Source organism: Zeugodacus cucurbitae, chromosome 6 (genome assembly GCF_028554725.1).
Source record: "Zeugodacus cucurbitae isolate PBARC_wt_2022May chromosome 6, idZeuCucr1.2, whole genome shotgun sequence".
Taxonomy (NCBI): domain Eukaryota; kingdom Metazoa; phylum Arthropoda; class Insecta; order Diptera; family Tephritidae; genus Zeugodacus; species Zeugodacus cucurbitae.
This window is the reverse complement of record NC_071671.1, coordinates 71939974-71961750: the sequence shown is the minus strand read 5'-3', so window position 1 is coordinate 71961750 and position 21777 is coordinate 71939974. Positions and strand designations below refer to the sequence as shown.

At 38.4% G+C, this 21777-nt stretch overlaps 1 protein-coding gene across 3 annotated transcripts in view; it reads right to left on the bottom strand.

The window, feature by feature from the left end:
• Nucleotides 1–625: 625 nt before the first annotated feature.
• The window catches only part of LOC105221497 (5-hydroxytryptamine receptor 2A), a 108568-nt gene continuing 87416 nt past the window's right edge, over nt 626–21777 (bottom strand). For 2 of the 3 annotated variants that reach the window (XM_029046389.2, XM_011198525.3), the window contains exons 9-11: nt 12350–12580; nt 6298–7294; nt 626–2151 (exon numbers count right to left, since the gene is read on the bottom strand). In XM_029046389.2, coding sequence (XP_028902222.1) covers nt 6338–7294; nt 12350–12580 — 1188 coding nt within the window. In that variant the 3' untranslated portion in view covers nt 626–2151; nt 6298–6337. The remainder of the gene's footprint in view (nt 2152–6297; nt 7295–12349; nt 12581–21777) is intronic. The other variant, XM_054233891.1, reaches the window with a different exon arrangement.

Here is a 21777-nt window from a genome sequence, read left to right as displayed (position 1 = left end):
GAACTCAAGCTAAATAGTTGTTATTGCTAAAATCAGGTGCTTGCCGGCTGCTGTTGGGGCTAAAGCTACCGGCAACTTGGTTTTAAAAATAACAAACAATGTAAACAAATTTAAACGATTATATTAAATGTTAACATTAAAATAAATAGTTGTCACAATTATCGAAAGATATTTAAAGAAAATGAATTTCATAACTAAATTCTTTGAAGACAAACTCAAATGTCTTCATCATGTTATCCATCAAGTGTGTATCGAACATTGAAAACTATCTCAGAGCCTTTGGCCCGGTGGTTTAGTGAATTCTGAAACTGCGCTAATTGGACTTGGACTGTTCACAAAACGCAGAGAATATGATGAAATTATGAGCAGATCAACTACTATCCTCTCGAGATTTAACAGAATTTCACAGTTCGTGGCAGGTGCAAGACATTCAATATTTGCTGCTCGAGTTCTTCCTTTTCCAGGGTATTTTTAATTTTTCATAATTTTTCACCCTGTACAGCGAAACGGTACTCTTGGCTCTTGAAGGTAGCAATCACTCGTCATCCACTGCAAATGTACATTTATGTATATATGTGAGTGGGTGTGTGTGTGTGTATGGACTTAATTTTAACTGTGAGTGATGATGAAATTGAGCTAATGTATTTTGATTTTCTTGAATTTTCTTTGCTTCCTCAGCCGTTTTGAGTATTTTTTTTTGTTTTTGATTGAACTGCATTATTAATACATTGGCACTACACCGAGGACCAGCAGCAGCAGTATTACTTATGTGTATGTATGTATGTATATATGTACATGGGGTACGAGTTTATGATGTCATTCCCTAAGGATAACTAACCTCAATTGTATTAAGTATGCATTTACAAGTAGTTTAACTACATAGAATAGTAATAAGAGTATGCAAATATGTTTGTCTGTGTGTGTTAGTTAGTTATTTTATATATAATATTTTATATTTATTTTATACATTTTCACAATTTTTGCTCGCCTAGTGTTATTTAACTATATTTTACCCATTTTTCCCGAAAAATTACACTTGAGTAATTAGCTAACGTTTGATTTGATTAATGCTATTAACTTGAGATTATTGTGTACATACATTTAATTTTTGGTTAGGTTATGCAAATATTTAAAGAAATCCATTTTCTGCATATTTATTATTTGGGGCTTTTAATACTATTCACTTTTTGTTGTTGTTTTTTTTTTTATTTAATGTCTAGCAACACCACATATGTTTAACTCTTACAAATACTAGTGTTTATGCTATGCTATGCTAAGCGAGTTTTACTTGGACTGTACAGTGACAACACTTAGTTTAATTGTGTTTCCTTTACACTAACATCTTAGCTTAATATTCAAGTCAACAATTCATATATATATAAATACCTACATACGGTACATAGCTATGCATTTATGCATTTATGTATGTATGTGTGTGTGTGTGTGTGTGTGTACGAGTATGCAAATCTATTTAACTGCTTAGTAACTATACAACTATTTACGAGTAGTATTGAACAAATTTATGTCTGTTTGTATGTATGTTAGTTATTTTCGTTTTTGATCTGCATTTATTTAAGTTTTCAATTATTGTTGTTGTTTTTTTGTTTTTTGTTTACATATCTTACAAGTAGGCATGCGTCTTATTCCATGTCAAACAAATTGTATGCAACACTTAATCAACAGTTATATTATATGTATGTATATTAGAAAAACAGTTTCTTTACAGTAGCCTATTTACGATGAAATTCGTAATTATTATATAACTATTAATGAAGTTAACTAGAGGATTATGATGTATGCTGTCAGGTAGATTGGCTTGTGCCTAACTACATGACTGGTCAGTTATTTATAACGCATGGATTCATAGCGGAGAGCGTTTCATGCCGTGCAGCCGTGAGCGTCTTTCTGCGTTCTGAGCTGTTGGAATTTGGCTTCCGTGGAATTTTACGGTTATCGGTATGACCTCAACGCTCAATGATATGATAATACAATTTCCTACATCTCTCAGACAACTCTACATCTCTAATAATCAGTGTTTGGTGTTGGATCTTATACATTTCACTCCAGCGACTCTGGACTCGTGCTTAGCGTTCTCTTTTTGGTTAGGTTCCTTTGCAGAAGCTGCTAAATTTACTGCCATTGCTGTTTCTACTGAAAATATAAAGAGAGAAAGAGATAGAATCAGGTAATCTTAAGAGTTCTCAGAAATAGGTCTGTGTTCCTATAATTCATAATCAAATATTTTGGTGTGATGTTTTGTGAAGAATTTTGTTTTTGTATTTAGTGGATATCCGCAGGGGCAGTGATGCAATCTAGTTTCCTGATACTAAGACTTCGATGGCTTCAGGAGCTCCGGTGACCTCCTAAGTTGATTTTTCCAGCATAAATAATTTCGTTGTCTTGATACTTGCTGAAGATTCTAATCGGTACAGTTCCTTGCACACTTTTTGCTGCTTTGCTAGAATTATTTGACAACACAACAGACCCAACAAAAAGAAAGCCGGTTCGAAACCATAGAATTTTCTACTGACCTTTTTGTAGCCCCATATGGCCTTTTGGCACGAACTTCTGACATAAAAAGGAATTTCCATTATCGTTCAAACATTTAAATATTCAACTTATCGTAGGAAAAACATATTCATGCAAATAAAAGAAATGAGGGAAAATATGAAAATCACTTATCACATTAAATAATAATAGAAATTTGCATTGGTGCCCGCTCTTCAATCGCAAGTGCGTTTTTCTTATCAATTTCCAGAGAAAAGGCAAAGTTTTATCTGCATTTTATCACTGCCGCTGTCATCTTCACTCGGCTACTCATTATCATGGCCATTCTCATTTATATTTTATTTCATCGCATTTTCCCCATTTTCCTATCTCATCCCGCAGCATTGCCAATAAAGTCGCTCGCTTGCTACTGTCATCACTGTTGCTGTGGCCTCAACTCCCCCCCATCAGCTTGGCTGACCCGCGGACTTAACTTTTTCCAGCAGCATTTGAAAATTTTCACGACCATATAAAAGTGGAATATGGTGAGCATGAGCAGGAGGACGGCATCCAGCAAAAGAAGCGTGCATACGGACGAGAATATTGTGGCGGTGGAGAAAAACGAAATCTTAAAAAATCTATGGAGGGCAAAAGAAGTAGAATGAGGTGTGTGCGTGGGTAGGAGGTGAAGCTTAAAACTTTCTGATGGACGCAACAAAAAACTAAGAAAAAATGGCAATGACATTGGGAAGTAATAACACTAAATGCCGGATGATAGTACTTTGTGTGGTGCATTTTATTGTTTATAAGCGGGTACTAAATGCCAAGTAATACAGCTGGGACAAAAGCAAGAGGTACCAAACTCCCTTGAAAACTTGAAAACGAATGAAATGACAAATGCGCACTCAGAACCGCCGGCCGCTTTAAAGTTGACGAAGTAGTTAGTTCTGAATACTTAAGAAAAGGTTAGATCATCCATAAAAATATTGTTGACGGTTTCCGATATCTTCTCATGTGCCAGGTCTAGCCACGCTCCGACTTACTGACACCAGCAATATTTTTTCGGATTCAACAAAGATGCAATTGAAACAAACTTTTATAGCCAAAATGCAAATGCAAGTGTCACCAAGCTGATTGCCACCAATCTTTATTCTCTCTTCTCCATCTCGGCATCTGGCCTCTTTTCGATTTCAAACACAACTTTGTATGCAGGCGTGAAATTTTATTCATTTTATGCGGCCATTGGTGTTGAATGATGCAAGTAAACTGAATTTCCGCCTCACTTAGTAGAGCACTTCAGAACCGGAAGTTACGAAAAATGCACCCCTCGGCACACTTCGTGGGTAATAAATCCTAATAATAGGCATGTTAGGCGCCGAAATGGATTGCTTGGCTGTGGCAGCGACGGTTTGACGTATGCAAATTGATTGATTGATTGTCATTAGGTGCTTTTGTTGCTGTTGGCAATGGGAGACGCGGCGCTAGTTGCACGGCGTGCACAAAAGAAGCCTCTGAAGAAAACTCAAGCATACGCGCTAAATTTGAAATTTCCTCGTTGAGTGGAGTATATATATAATGTGTTACAACGTTATTTGATGAATGATTTGGAGGTTAGGAAGTTTAAGAAACTGTTATCTAAAAACGACTACAACAAAACATAACAAAAAAGTTAGCGATTGAAGATTCTGTTGATCGGTTGAGGATGAGACTGTTCTGAGGAAGTAATGTCTTCAGCAAGATACTCGTACATACATTCGAAAACAAATACACCCTGTAAAGACTTATACACTTTCCCAGTATCTTTCAGGCTGAGGTCTATGCTATTAGCAAATTCGCTGAAATAATATCAGACAGGAACTATCATGGCGAACGAATTGTCATCTTCAGTGATAGCCAGGCGGCTCTCCAGGCACTATCGTCCTTCGAAATAAACTCGGGGTTGGTCCTGGACTGCATTGGAAAACTCAATAGAGTTTGCAGCAACAACAAACTAACACTGTTCTGGGTACCGGGACACAGAGGTATACAAGGCAACGAACTCGCAGACCAGCTAGCTAAGAAAGCCGCGGCCACCAGACCGGTGGGGCCAGAGCCCTTCATTGGCGTTGGTCCGCAAGCTCTGAGAAATGAACTACTCGAAAGCGAATTAGAAAGTAGGAATCCCTACTGGATTCGGCTGCAAGGACTTCGCAACTCGAAACTGTTCCTAGGAGGGTACAACCGCAAAAGATTCAAGCAGCTAATTGCGCTCCCAAGAAACAAAATGAGACAACTAGTGGCACTCTACACTGGCCACTGCAGACTAAGGTGTCATCTAAACAAACTCGGAATCTGCTCTACGAACCTGTGCAGATTCTGTGATTTGGAAGCGGAAACACCTGAGCACCTGCTCCTGGAATGTCACGCGATTGCGGGTTTAAGGAGGAAGGAAATCGGGTCTCTATCTCCCCAAAGGGAAAATATCGCGACCACCAGCCCTGCAGCGTTGCTAAGTTTTCTTAGAGCTACAGGACTGGATGGTATTCTGTGACAAATAGGAGAGGGCACAATAGACCGTAGGTCGCAGTGCGATCCTCTAATAAATCTAATCTAATCTAATCTAAAGACTTATATTTGGATTCAGAAGAGTTGGGTATGAACGTCTTTAATGATTCATAATTGAAGACTAATCTATATGACATATTTTTAAAGCCAACGATTCGGAACTGATATTAAATACCAGACATGGATGGAAAAATACAAAGCTTTTTCTCTATTTCTCCAGTGCTTTTAACTGTTCTTTACTTTATACAAATTCAAATATCTCCGCTCGTTTCAGTTGCTGTTTGCCATTTGTGTTGGAATTTCGTCCCTGCAAACGGTTTCCTCTTTAACTTTTAGTTTTTCATGCATTTTCGATGTCTAATTTGTGAGCTTTCCTTCGCTTTGGTCAATTCGTAACGAGATTATTGCAAGAGGCAAGCTTCGAGCCACACAATCAACCAACAATAGTCAACACTTCTCCAACACTTCTATAGGCAATATGAATATGGCTTCTTCCGACTGTCCCAAGTGATATCACTTTTTGTGAGACAATGCTGCCGCAATTGCTTTCGTAAAATAGTTGTTGACAAAAGGGACATGAAAAAGAACTGTTTAAGCAGTGTGGCTGAGGATACGCAAATGCAATCAATTTGCTCCAGTGATTCTGCCAACAACAATTACGTAGAACGTCGTCGTCTCTGCGGCAAGCAGTGCTTTTCAGTTTGCTTCGCCTCTTATTTTTCAGCATCTTTATGTTTTGTTTTTGATTTTTTTTTTCATTTATTGTTTGCTAAATTTTCGTCATTTGTCTTTACTAATGCTTGGTGGGGTTTGGTGTGGTTTGGCAAGATGTTGAGTATACGCAAATGTACATATAACTGTTTATCTTATTTACACAGTACACTATTTTGGTTTGTGGGCATGAATATTTGCGAACATTATTTTTGTGTTTTAAAATGCATATAGATCTAGATCTATGTATATACAAACATATGCATTAGAGTGAATTACAATGATTGCTAGTTAGTTTAACTGAAGTCATGCTGCGTTCTTGGCTTCCTTCCTTGGCTTTGGATGTACGCTTCGGATGGGTTTTGAATGTTTTCTACTACTATTATAATTTTTTCAATAAACCACTACTGCACTGTCTCTTAGCTCTTAGGTTTTAGTGAAGAATAGCATTACCTGTTTGCCAAAACAGTATGCTTAAATTCGCTCTGCTTTAATAAGAATGAATTTGATTTTCTCAAAAGGCTGTATGTGCAGGACATAAGTGTGTTGACTTACTGTGTGTTAACTGTACATACGCCAACTCGGCCGGTGCGCCTTAAATCTTTCCACTGCGATAGTGTACCGGACGATGGCCGCCGAAGAGGATGCGTTTGAAGGCCTGTCGGAACTCCGGACTGAATATTGTGTAGATCACAGGGTTCAGCGTTGAGTTGAAGTAACCGAGCCAAAGGAACACCGACGCGAGTCCGTCGTTAATCTCGCAAGTCTCGCACAGCGGCAGAAGCAGTGCCATCACGAAGAATGGCAGCCAACAGATAACGAAGGCACCGGTGATGATCGCCAACGTTTTGGCCGCTTTGCGCTCACGTTTCGCCTCCAGCGTCTCCTTGCGTTTGGTCACCTTGTGCACGGGATTCGCTATGCTGGATAATGGCTGCGGATGCTTCAGTTTGGGTGTGGGCGTCAGTTGGCAGGAGGAAGGAGCCGCCAGCGGCGTTGCGGCGGGTGCCAATGGATGCAAATGTTCGTCGGCGTCACTACTTGCGGTTATGGCGGTAGTTGGAGTTTGTGGCGATAACGCCGATATGGAAGTGATTGTGGTGGCATTAGAGGCACATGCAGCCGGTGGTGCTGTCTTGCTGCCTACGGATGGTGTCGCGATTTCAGCATGCTGCTGCACTTGTTGCAACTGCTGCTGGAGCTGAGGGTCTTCGAGCACCTCCGCAGCGCCGTTGGCAACCGTGGCTGTGGGTGTGCCGCCATTTGCTGCGGTGCGCGGTGTTGAGCTAATGCCGTTACTGTCGTTCGGGGCTACTATACATACTTTAGTTGTTGTTGTTGCGGCAGGTAACTTATTGTTTTCTAATGTTGGTGTTAATGCTGTTTCCGAAATTGCCGCTGTTGTTATTGTATTTATATTGCTACAACTATCTTTATGTGGTTGTTGTTGCTGTTGTACTGTTGAGGTCGTTTTGGATGCTGTATGCTGTTGATTAGCTAATGCTACCAGGTGGGATACAGTCGATATTTGGCTTGTCGAAGTGGTCGGAATCTGTACGGAGAAAGAGGGAGAAAGAGAGAGAGAGAGAAAAAGGAAATGAAATATGAAAGTTAGATTATATATTTGGTTTGCATGTACACATATTCAAGTAAACTTGTTAAGAAGAATATTCTAGTTTTACATATAAAGTCACAGACCGCGAACTCATCCTCCGTTTTCAGCGGAAGTAATATAATGTTTTGCTATTCGAGAGTAGCGCTTCGAAGCGTGCTCTGTCCTGCAGCGCATCCTACATCAAATAGTCACACAAATCACGCAAAAGGGACTCATAAATTTAGAAATCAACATTTCTTGGGAAATTCAATCACCTCTTGCATAAATTATGAAATGTCGACATTTTTATAGGTTATAAATTTCAAGACTCTTGTTATGAAGAACCACCTCATGATAAATACACAAACATCTGCGTGTAAAATTGGAAGATTCTTCTACTCATCAGAACGAACGACGAAGCTTTTAAATTAAATTTGATAACTTTTTGAGCGTGGACAATGCCATTGTAAGTCATAGGGTGCTTCAATATACATAGTAAAATCAGACGATCATGATCCCCCGCCACTGCATAATTACAACCAGAAACCAAGAGAATGTGACTAATGCTAACATCTCTCAAAACTTCTAGCCTCTTCTGACAGTATTGGTGTAAGTACACACCCAAATGAGTCATTGATATTCCACTTGTCCACTTGTGTCTATGTGCCACCTAAAGCTTTGGATACATTTAAATTATGAAAAATGTTGCTCATCGAAATTTAAGAAATTTGCCGTCGTCTCTCTTTCTTGATTGCAATCTGTTTGCTTCACTTCCCTCAGGCCATAAAACTGCGGTATTTAATTTCGTAGAACGGGACACCCGAATAAGTAAGTTTATAATTCCATACAAATGAGGCCGAGGGGAGTACCAAACACCTCCACCTCTCTCACACGCAACGCGTCTTCCAATCAAACATTGCGCTTTTGTATCTTACGCTCAATTTAATCAAATTAATGTTGTATTTCAGTAAATTTATTTTATTTTATTTCCATTTTTATTTTCGTTTGCCAACCTACACGAGAGTTTGTAAATACGCGCTAAAGTGTGTACTCTGTATATATGTGTGGATTCCATTTGACGACAAAATTGCCATTGCCATGCCAGCAAACGGCGGCGCACCGCCAATGCCTCCGCTTCTTTTTTGCGTTCAGTTCATATTCACGGCTCTTGTGGTTGCTATTGTTGTTGTTGTTGATCTCCGTTGAAGTGTTATCGATATTATTGCCCCGGTTTACGAGGTGTGCGTTGCGCGCCTCCGCCGTCAGTTAGACGAGCAGATTTCAACAACAAGTATGCTTAATATAAATTTTCATCACGACCATCAATGACATTTTTATGGGGTATCGCGGTTCGCGGGACGACTGTATGCATAACGGCACATGATTACCGCAAAAGTTTGAGGTTATGAGCGATGAGTACGCCCCACATAGGCCCACATCTGCCAGGTCAGAGCAACGAAATGTAAGTGTTTTATTTTAATGCTCGAAAGTATAAATAGAAAGTATAAAAATAAAAGCAAACTTTTTTATGGACGCACATATTCGTACACTCGTGAAATAAGGATGGTGCGTTGTTTGGAGGGTCGCGCTGTCCGATATCAATAACCCGGAACGGTCCGGCAGTGAGATTTCGCGTTGTTGTTCCTTTTTTTATATTTTTATACTCTCGCAACAAAAGTTGCTAAGAGAGTATTATAGTATGGTTCACATAACGGTTGTTTGTAACACCTAAAGCTAAAAGAGTTAGAGATAGAGTCATATATACCAAATTGATCAGGGTATCATTAAGATATCTTGACGAAACTTGGGACCATGAGAGAGTTGCTTTCGGAAATGGGCGAAATCGGTTCACAACCACGTATACTTTCCACATAATTCAAATTTGAATTCCATCTGATTCCTTTACTTTATAATATATGCACAACGAACCAATGAAGATAGTGTAATAAACATTTACACAACTACTGTATGTGATCAGCATCAGATCATAACTTGGGGAAAAAAATTAAAAATTGAACTTTTCGATGCCCGTATATCGAATATGAAGAATTCAGTGCCTTCGGGTAATTTTTCACCGAAAATATCGGTAAATGTCTCAGATATTTTTTTTAATTCAGAGAGAATCATTTTCTTCTAATAGTGTGTCTCTGTACCAAAAATGGTTAAAATCGGTTCATAACTTCCCCTAGCTCGTATATTCCTAATTATAGGTTTTAAAATAATACGATGAGCTTAATAGTGAAATCGGTTCTGGAATTTCCTCAGCCCTCAAATACTATATATGATGATTTTCGTTATTCTATTGGCCTTTATGCCGAATATATGGCTCAAATTGTGTGTCATCTTATATAAAATGTTCGGTTGCAGCCGAACTTAGACTTTCCTTACTTGTTAATATTGACTGTGTTTATTTTTGCTGTTTCTATATGCAAAACTGTAGGTACACAGTCCCTTGGTAGTATTAAATATGCCACGGCGTATACGTTACCCACACACACCGGCCGCAGCAGCAGCTTCGGACAGCGAAGGCTGAACCTGTCGTTCACTTACGCTCCGCTCATTACATTTTTACACCGTCCGTCCGTCCGCCCTTTACAACGCCGAGCATTATTATTATATACAGTACAAGATGCGCATTATAAAATGGAAATAATAAGGTGGGGATTATGCACTCTTGCAAATACTTAGACTAATTCGAATAAATATCTCTATGACTGCTGCCTGTAGTAGGTGTGTGTATATGTATGTGTAAGTGGGTGTGTGTGTTCATGAATGTATTTATGTTTGTATTAGTGCATGGTGGGACATTTTTCGGCATACATTTAAGGCGGTCTGGCGTAAAATTAGTTCAATATGCATGCTTAAGCGCATTCCGCGTCCTCCACACCAGAAATTACATTTTCTCGGAAGTTTGTCAACACCACGAGCTTTAGCACGAGCAGCAGCACTCTAAAATATGCATTAAAGGAACGAGCGAAAATTGTAGTAATGTCAAATTCGTTTAAAATAGAACAGAGTTCAATGTATGCTTAAAGTGAACTTGGCTTGATCTTTCATTTTATAGAGTTAGAGCTTTGAGATGACAATTACTCTGTTCTTTATACTGTGATATATTTTCTAGAAATCATATTAAATATTTTTTAGGGATTTAGATTTAGATTTAGAAGTTTTACTACTAACTGATACCACTGTACTTCTTCTAGTATTGCATTCCTTCGAAAGCAGCTTTAATATCTCACTCAATTTAACTGCAAACGCCATAGTCCTTCAAATATAGTATATATGTATATATATGTATACACCTCAATACAAACGCGACCCCCACTTGATGCATGGCACTACAATTTGATTTCGTTTGTTTATTGAAATGTCATAATATATTTATCCACTCATACCTTGGCTGTTTTTTCATCCGCTCGCCAATTTGTGAACCAAACCGCATCGCATAAAAAATATCAAATAAAAAGCTAAAGTGAATTAGTGCGCATGTAGATGCGGTGCAGGCAACGTGGCTGCTGGTTTTCGAGCAGTTTGCCGAGTCCATCGGTGGTCCGCTGCCTGTCACTGCTGCGTTGGCGGAAACCTTGCCAAGACAAATATTTATTCTGTGTCGAATGTTGATTGTGAAAAATTGCGCGCTCTTTGCACAACAGCCTTCCTAATAAATACATATTTACTCGCACTTTATAACGCACATGGAGATTTGCGCAAACAATGTCAGACCCATTGGAGGGTCATTTATCTGTTTTCGGAAATGTGACCAGAGCATTTAGTAGTTGTGGCCAGATTATTGGAAAACTACCCAGTTGCATATGACGCTGATGGACACTCTTTGCAAAGAGAAATAAAAAGGGATAAACCTGGAATCGGGATGGACGCAACAGGCTACTGTTAGATATATGTATATGTCCGAAACCCCCTTTCTGTGTTACGAAATAATACTCTCTATTACATAAAATAAATGCTTAATAATAATCGAAGCATATTTTTGCGCCGAAAGGGAAGCATATAAAGTCTGCGTTCAATCATCAATACTCATACATATCTATTTAGATATATATACGTATGTGTATCGTTGTGCATGCTTATTCATGAGCTTTATGCATTCTCTGCGGCTAACTAAGATTATTCGGGTCAATTTATATGAAGTTAAGAATTACAGCGTCCGAAGCTTAAAAGTAATCCAAACTATAAAGTTTTACATTTCACACACTCAAGGAATTGTGCGTGTATTAAGGGTGAGATGACGAAGCGTTTGAAATACTAATAAAAATGAGATGACTTCCAAAGTTCAAGTGTAAACAACAAATTAAGGGATTCGAAATTGATTCTCTAAGTAAATTTTACTTGCGTCCATTCAAATATATTGACTTTGTGGCAAATTGACTTGGCTTTCGGTGTGTAACACATACATAAGACTTGCGGAAATGAGTGTTTAAATTTGAGTTTATATGCAGTGATTAGTTAGGATTAGTTTGCTGAGTAGAATAAATAGTTCGGTACGTATATCATTTCTTAAATTTTCCATGAATTATGTACAGTAATAAGGTTGAACTGAAAAGGCAATACATGACTCCCTTAAGTCTTCCTTTAAGTTTCCTTAAAAGGTCCTTGCCTTAATGTTTGCCAATATCGTCCAATTCGTCACACTAAGGAGTCAATAAAAACTTATTACTGCTTCTAGGGCTTTCTGCAAGTCTCTTTTGAGCAATTTGAAAACTCGCCTTTTTCAGGATGTCTCAAATCCATTTATGCCTGCAAACAATTTCTATATTTCATTTAATTTGCGTGCAAAGTTTACGTAGCTTCACAAATTGCAGCCGTAAATCTCTTAGGCAAATTTATTATTTAGTGGCGGCACAGGTTTGTGACCGAAACTCGCTTGACATTATGCCAATTATCCCAATACGGCCATTTGCCTTGTGCTCTGTGCGTGAACACACGCAGGTTCGCAGTTTCGCCGGTACACACACACACACATAGAGCGTCCTTAAATTCGCTATACGTACTCACCTCTTCGGGATTATTGCTGAACATCGTGGTCGTTTCGACACCCGCGCGACTCTTACTGTCGACATTGCTGCTGCTGAATTCGGTGTCCTCGACGGTATTCACCGTGTTGGTTGAGTTGCCCTCGACCAGTCCGAGCGTCGTTTGGCCGGCAGTTGTGCCGGCGTGAGCTGTCCCAAATTTTCCGATACGCAATCGAAGACGATTGCGTTTCTTCTGCACAGCCAGGTCAGGCTGAAATGAGATGGCAAATACAAATAATTGTAGATCGAGCGAGCAAAGAGCAAATGTATGGCATGTAAAGAAAGCACAAATCGAGAAAAAAAAGAAAAGTGAGGGTGAAAGGAAACAATAACCAGAAAATCAGGTAAGTGGTTAAGTAACAGAAAAGTGAAAGCAAAGGGCATTAAGCTCAATGGGAGCTCATGGCAGCAATCAATGGTCATATGCATTTTTATGTGACATATGCGTGCGCTTGTTGAGTGTGTGTGAATTTGTCTAGAAAGGATCGTAAAATCGTAGAAGAAATAAGAGCCAATCTGGCAACAAATTGATAAGGAATTCAGTCAGCAGTACACAGTGGACAAATGGTGATGGAAAATACAACTACACATGCGAGCTGTCCTCATCCTTTCGCCGCTTCCGCACTTCGGCCCTTGAGCGCTCCACACTTCATTGCTTCTCCACTTGCTGCAGGTAAGTGCCTTCATCCTTCTTCGCTGGTGCGAAAAGTGAAGGGCCCCACCGAGGCGATTGGCTGCATGGATTTTTCTCTCGTAAACACAAACGGTTAGCATTTGGCTTCGTTTTGCTGCTGCTTAAAAATTTAAATTGGTTTCGAGTTGCCCTCTTTATGGCTAAATAATCCGCAATTTGCGAGAAAATGAAATTTCACATTTTGGCATTTTCGGTACTCATACCACACTTCCGCATTTTACTCCATTTCGCCACAATACCTTCTCTACCTTCTCCAAAGCGTCCAGCGTCGTCTATGTACATTACAAGCGTGCGTGTGTGTGTGTTGGCGTGTCTCTGGCGCTTTCACACACACAGCCACATTCAGCTGGACTTAGTGGTTGTGAGAATTGAAGCTAATCCTGCTGTGTTGCAGCTTATGCATCCGCTCAGTGCAAAGCATTTACAAAGGCAACGGACTGCTTGTGGTGGGTAGTGGACACACGTTGCTTCTTTGCATTTGATATAAATTTTTATATTTTAAATACACAAAGTGTGCACAAATGGGTTCGATGGAAATAATTGGCAAGCAGATTTTCTTTTGTGTGCCCAAACTTGACTTTACTCATCGGTACAAGGTACTAGTATGTGTGCGTGTTAATTTAATATGAATCCGTTATTCACATATAAATTGTCGAGTATAAAATTTAGTTAGGGATTTCCCTTGATATTTGTATAATAAAAAGTTAGAGGTTGAGGGTAGTATGCTCGTCCTAATAAAATCAATGTAAAAAGAACATGTCTTCTTGGACTATCTACGCAGTTTTCGATGTCCAGCGAATTCATTTAAAATTGTTTTTTTTTTTGGTAATTCCTTTTTAGAAACTTTTTAATTATTTTTTTCCAACAAGTGAATAGTGAAATATTCTCGTTCTTATGTCTAGACCTAGTGACCTCTTATTTTAAAATTTTTATTTCAAAATATAATAGCTGCACAAACTTAAAATTTAAAAGAGTGAGATTGAAGAATATATAGTAATAATAACTATGTTGGAATTCTGAAGACACATATAAGATGACCGAGAAGGTCGCATCCATACTGCTGAAGGAAGCAAGTAGTGAGTGAACCAAATCGAAGCAATCTGCTCTTCAATGCTTCAGTAAAAGTGTTTAGCTCACATTATTTGAAATGCTGATGAAAGCCTGTAGGCTAAACTCTCATTCCCCATGAATGAAGCAACAAAACGCTTCACTTTACCACAGCTCTCCTTTGAGTATGTAGCATACATTACAACCTACCTCCACAAAAAAGGAAAAAAAAAAGAAACAATAATAGTAAACCTACTCGCCGTTGCCACCCTGAAAATGGGAAATAGCCAATTGAGTAAATTGGTAAGTGAGTGAGCAAAGTAAGCTTGGTTGACCCTTTTCGAGTTGTGGCTCACCAAAATGCAGCCCAAAATGCGGTACAGACGAGTGGTTACTTGTGCCGTTAGTTGATTTGCTTGATTGGATACAGAGTGGGCGTTGAATTTCATTTGTTTGGGATTAGTTCGCTTGCAAGTTTAGCGATAACGTTTCGGATCAGTGGGCTTGCTGAAGCTTGTCTTTTGGGCATTGCGGCAAACTATAGTAAATTAATTTATGGTGACCTTTGGCGAATTAAGACAGTTTGTAGGGAAGAGGAGCGGGTGCCGTTGTATGGCACGCGGAAGTCTATTTAAGATATTTTCAAGCGCTGCTGTACATAATACAAATATTACATGGAATTATGTACCGTTTGGAGTCAAATCCTCCATTTTTTCCACCTTCTACTGAAAAAACCCTTTTCTAATAATATTAGCCACAAAAGAGAATTGACTATTAAAAGCGATCAAAAATTGTGTCTTTTTGTGACAGGTAATCTCCAATAAAATCAAAAAAGCCCGACACTAAGCGCACATTCACACAATTAAGTAATAATATTCGTGCAATAACTATCATGTTCGTGTTGTCGGCGTGCGGAATTTAATGAATGTTTCGGCACATTAACAGCGTTGCTGTTGATACTTAACACAATTGTAAAAATTAAGTGCCACAAAAGCACAAACATGCTCATCAACTACACAACAACAAGACAACAAACATCCGTGTATGGGCGCCACTTATTTAAGAGCTCAACTAGGCGTACACGGCGTATGAGCAACCCAAATGGTGCACCCCAGCACAGAGCAACCACATTTTAATCCAGCAATTTAAGCAATTAGACAGTTGATGTGATGTGTTTAATTAGTACAATATACATAGTACAATGGCGTTTTCAAAGCTGAAGCAGAGGCTGAAGCACAACATTTTTGTGTCCTCAACTTTTGACAACAATTTGGGATTTGCTGCCACTTTTTTACCCAATTAGAAGCGCACACAGCCGAGCGGTGACTCAAAATAACAAAACAAAAAGGGAAAGGAAAAAAGTTAAAAGCAACAATGAGCTCATTAGCCTGCCTTATCATTAACTGTTTTTTTTGGTTGGCTTGTGTTGTGTGCGCTGGTGCTTCACACAGCTTTTGAGCGCTCACAAATCATCAGCGTGATTTCATGAAAATTTTGGTTATTCGCTATGCGACGGCAGTTGAATGCGGCGTGGTGGTAGGCAGAGCAACTGCGGGCGCACGCATCAGCACACACACTCGCCCACATGCGCCGGAATTATTCTAAGCTCGAAGTCATTGAAAAGCTGCTTGTCATAGTTGCTAAACTTCAAACCTTTCACCGACTCACTCACACACTTGCCATACAAGTGTTTATGTGTGTGTGTGTGGGTATTTGTGAGTTCTTATTCGACTATTGCGGGCTTTCATTTATGTGCAAGCGTGTGATTTATCGCATAAAACTCAGCAACTCGCATGCAGATTTGTAGCGGCTGTATTAATTTATGCAAGAAATGGGTTCAACAGCTCATGTCATGGCGAGTGCTTGCGTGGGTGTATGTGTGTGTGCTGTGGCATAAGCGTGCTGGCCTCCGCTCTGTGCTAATTCGGTCTTTTGACTGACTGCAAAGATTTGTTTTGCTGACAGCCGCAAAAAGCTCGCTACAATGGTTGAGTGCTTGAATTGCCGATGACAGAGTGTTTGAATGGACGAATAAATGATTCGCTTAGATTGATTGTGCTCCGTTTGAAGAGTTGAAAATGTTTCATTTGTAATTTAGGCCCTTTGTACACATCAGCATTAGTAACCACAATGATTTCCCCATCAGCCAAGCTTTAAATAAATGAACCGCAAATGAAAGGGTTCCACAAATGTAGGGATTTAGCTAAAGCGCTACATAAATAACTCTTGATTTGCCGCAACGCATTGTTTTACGATTGTGAAAGGCATTCGATCGGCATTCAGCATGTCTAAATAGGAAATTTATTACAAGACATACAAATATACAGGTGAGTATAAAGGACTATATTATATATGGAAATTGCCACAAAACGTCAAGATTTAATTTAATATGAGCCCTCACTGTGCGCTTGAAGGTCTTAGCAACTTGCTCAATGAAATTCGAGCTTTAAGAAGTTTCATACACTGGTTTCTCAGTTTAAAAGAGTCTTGAAAAATGACATTAAAATATCTTTAAAAATTGAAAACGGAACTCAATTTCGTTAAAAGAAATATTAAAATTTATCAAGAATATTTTTGTTAAACGAAGCCAGGTTTCTAATTCCGAATTCAACATATTTTCTTTACAAATGTTTTTTTTTACAAGAATCGTTTATAAGTTTTAATAATTATAAATGCTTCAAGTAAGACATTCATATGCATCGAGATCGAGTTTCAATTTACATTACTGCTTGTACATACATACATACATGCACATATGTACTTATATGAATGTGCAACAAACGCAACTCCTGAGTTAATTAATGCGACAGACAAACATATTCCTGAGTATTTTCTAAATACATGTGTACATTTGGTACATAAACAGCGTAGAAAAATAAACTTTTACGTTTTCGTTGGAATAACATGCAACTGCGCTTATTTGCTTACGAAAACAGAAGCGCGCCGCAAGGCAAATACATTCTTCAAAATTCGCTAAAGAGAGCGCTGTACAGAAAGTCAAGCGGAAATTAAACAATAATAAACTAAAGAGCATTCTAATTCCATTTTGCTGCCAACGGGCTCCGCAGAATGCCCGCAGTATGCCATATCATGGTTGGTGAGCAACGCTGCCCAAAGAGCGAGTAATTAATTTCTTTGTAATCTGAAACGTTTCGAGGAAGTCAACATCTTTCGCACTTCAAGATCCATTAACGTGCGTTTAAGTGCGTGTTTTTGTCGCATATAATAGCATAAGCACATGACAATGCACGAGTGTGAGTGTGTGTGGCGCGTAAACACATATGCGTGGCAAGCAATTATGCCCCAGCTCTCGAGTGTAGAGTTATGACACAATGACTGCCGTGTAGGAATTCCCTCCAACGTTGAAGCGCCTAAAAGCATATGGCACTCATCTCCATACAGTATGTTAGGGACGGACGAGGGCCGCACGCACAGGCCTGGAGACGTGCTTGAGCGGCAATATTGAAGCACACTCAAGCGGTGCAATCATATGCCAGCAAACACAAGTGGTCAGCTTAGGTCTAATACGGCTCATGAACACCACACCGGGTGAGGAAAGGGGGAAAAAGAAAATCACTTTATTGCCAGTATCAAGTTACATTAAATGTCTGCGTCTTTCCTGAGTTGTTGTTGTTTTTTTTGTTATTGTGAAAGAAATTTATGGTGAAGCCAAGAGAAATATTTGTATTTTCACATACAGACATTCACCGTCGGGCTCACGGAAAAATAATTGTGTGGATCTAGGATTCTCGCTAGTTTTTGGATAGGTTCTTAGAGATCCAATATAAGAGAACCGGTCAAAATCGGTAGCTTTAGTGAGACCAAGTATTGACACGATGTAGAGAAAGATTCCAGAGACCGACTTCCTTAAGCCTTTGTGAGTTGAACTCTTTTAGCCCTTCCTATTCAAATCATAAAAAAAGATTGCGCAAGCGCTTGCAAAACTTAACACATCGCCTAAAAAATTAATGCCTGAAAGCGTTGTGGTCATTAATTATGTGCTATTGCTAAGAGGATTTTCAATTTAAATTCAGCCAATTAACTTCACTGCTCGACCGTAAAATTAAACAGCTGTTGCGCGTTCCACACGCACACATTCCATCAGTTGGCCGTCTTCCACTAGTTCATGCTCCCATCAAATTGCCATCACTTTTATTGCACAAACACAAAAATATCGCTTTTATACCCGAGCACAACTTTTTTGAAGTTTTATGAAATTTTGACCGTGAAAAACGTTTTTGTTACAGAAAAGGAATCCAGAAAAAGTTCTATTGAAGATAGTACTAGACACTACCGACAGATGTGACGCGGTCGCTCTAATTTTTTATATAAAAAGAACAATTTTTTTAAGAGATTTTGCTCATTAAAACCCTTTGGAAATCAAATCAAATCTTATCAAGAAATCGATTGCGATCGAAGTTGGTCGCACCTTTCTTGCTCCTCTTATGTTTAATAACCAGTGAAGCCGGCTACGAGGTTTGTGTGCCGTTTAACGATATTACTTGGCTATTATTTGGTTCATTGTGGAATAATGAATGATGCAAGAAGTTAAACTGAAACAACGGAATTATGAAGAAAACAAAAACGGTAATTTTCAAGGGAAACTAGGATTTCACACGGACAAGCTGAGCACAGAGGATGCTAGTACTTAGTGTACAAGAGGTGTGTATCTCACCATCACCTCCAAAAGGTGGAAGCAACATATTTATTGGGCTTATATATACTTGCGCTTCATGAAAATGAAGAAAGGTCAATAAAAACGGATTTCGGTGAAAATGATGAAGGTGCGCCTTCATGCACTTTCTTATACTTTTTTCACCTTTGTATTTTTAGCTTCGAGAAAGGCTTTGGCTGGTTGTTAAGAGACCGCTAAGTACAATTTGGTTGATTTTGGGTTTTGCGTTTATTTTTCGGCTTTTACTGTTATATTCGTTTAAGGTGATGAAAAATAATGAAAATTTTTAAACATAAAACTGCGAGAAAAGTGCTTGCGTTTAGTAAAACAAAAACAAATGGAAATTAAAATGCTTAAAGCCTTTTACGACGAAGCGAAATTCATTTTAAATTGATTGCGATAAAAATAACTGAATGCAAAAGGTTTAAAACTCCAAAGGGACTACATGAGACACGGCAAAATTCAAAAACCCCAATTGGCAATTGTGGGAAGTGCTTGTTGACTTTCTAATTTTTTTTGAGACGACAAGTTGCAAAGATTTTATTTTTTAAATTTTATTGGGCGTGAAGAGAATAATTTATTTGTAGTGCTTTTTCTCGCGCTGTCGTGTTTGTCAGCTCAAATTCTCTGAGGATAAACATCGAACATATTCTCATTCAAATATGAAAATATGTATAAAATGTGATGAATTTGATTTACAGCTAAAATATATTTAAAAACCATTATCAAGGTCGAAGTAATAAAAGCTTTTCCGTTTAAGCATTAAAGAAAAATGTTCATCACTTGCGAATACATATGAACAAATAACGCTTTCATCATCAGCTATACGCAACTATACGCATACATACAGACAATTGTAATACAATGTGTATTCGTAAGGACAAGTAGCTTTCGTCAAAGTGACTTGTTGGTTTCCAAATTGTTTGTTGGCTTAACTGACCGATACACTATGTGAACCCTTGTCAAGAATTAGAACAACTACAACACATGGGCCATTAATCGTAAAAAGGTAAAAAAAAATACAAATAGTTTTATTGAAGAAGAAACTGCTGCGATAGGGGGTTGAAGGGGCCGGTAGTCGGGCACATACTAACAAAGATGGATAAAAGGAAGCGGAGAACAAATAGCATCTAAGTTTGAAAATATAAAATCTTATTGAGGCATAAACATAAATTTGCTTTAAAAGCCAAATTTGCCTCGATAGATATCAGCTAAATTTTTAGCTTGTATCTTTTTTATTTTTATTTTCATTTTTATTTTTTTTGTAATTTTATTTTCTTTTTTTAAGTTATTTTAATCTGTTTGAATTAACAATCGGGTCACTTGTGGGCGCTAAGTTCGAATAATGGGCAAAACTTTTTGTTGAAAAAATCTTAGACACGAAAGATTATAATGAAGAAAATCCGAAAAACAAACAAACGAATCAACTGAAATAAAGAATCAAATGTAGCCAACTGATACCATAAAGGTATAGCTATGTGGTTGTGTAAGTCTGTCTTTTTTACTTAGCATTTATTATAGGCGACCGTTCCCTCAAGCAGTGTTTATGCGAAGTTCTCTTTTATTGTGCCACTAAGCTCAACTGCCCGTCAAAACACAGCTGCTATTCATCAATTCGCAGTCGCCCAGTCAGTATGTAAGTCAGCTAGCGTAGCCCTCCGTTGGCCAACGATTCATACCATTCATCTTCTCTGCAACAAATCTATCTGTCCATCACTTCCCTTTCATATCAGTCGCTCCGAAAGTTGCGTTTGCATGGATATGGCAGTAAAAAGCCGACATTCGCTTGGCAGAACTTAAGGAATTCGCTCCGCCCTTCAGGCTGTCATTTTTACTTAACTAATTTTTCGAATTTTTTCGCTGTCTTGCCTTACTCAAGTGCACGCGCACAAATATCCGCTCGAACTTACACATTTCAGGTTTGGGAGTACAAAACACTTGTGGGAACAAAGTTTGTGTTCGCTTACATATTCGCTTGTGACCATCCATCGGTAAATCATGTTAAACATGTGTAGTTGTACTTGCTTGGGTGCTTCATTGCCAGCTTCTTGGAAATCGAAACCTACCAGACCACATATTAAGTTGTTGCAGCAGCATAAGATATTGCTGTGGGCCGTATTTAAGGTTCGTTAAAGTCCGAATGACTTGGAGATGGGGAATACCTTCCATATTGTTTCACCTGAACAAGTTAAAAATTTAGGAATGCTTTTTGTTCTTTTGTGAAAGACATTAGATTCTTAATTAGCCTCATTAGCACTTGAGTTGTTGAGATCTTCTTCGGATCTGTTACTCGTTTCTCAGTTCATTAATATTCCCTGCCCGTAGAGATCCTGATATGTGTGTTATGCCTTTGAAAGTGATTAATCATGAACTAGATATCTTCAGTTGATACAATCACTAATGTTAGGTGTCCAAGTGTATTTGAGATTTCCTCGGTGATTTGCTTTCTGATTCATTTTGCTTTCAGAATAATACCTCATTTTATCTTTGAAACCATACTTAGGGTTGGGATCCATAATTTTCCTAAAATTTTTAAAATTCAGTGCATATTTTTCGTCCAAGCACTTTGCATTTGTGAAAATGATGGCTCTTTCGCTGACATTAGTCGCACTCAGAACTTTTTCCAATCAAGAAAATGTATTTACTTTGAAAAAGTTAGCGGTAGTTCCCAACTTTTTTGTGTGTTACAAGTTCTGTTTCTGCGTCATTTTTATTAGTTTTATCTTTAATTTCCGACTAGTTTTACTTTGCACTTTTCCTTTTTCCCATTTTTTCATCTCTGTCTGTGTGTGCATCATCATCATTGGCTTAGTTGGTAATTGTTTTGCTGCCGAGTAATTTTTTCAGCGCCATTTTTGCCGTTTTCTTTTCGCACTGCACTTTCAATTACTTTTCTGTTTTGTTTTATGTTAGATTTGTTGTTATTGTGTTGCTTTTATTTGCCTGTATTTGGTTTTTAATTTATTGCACAATTTCCGCATAGTAACTCTTC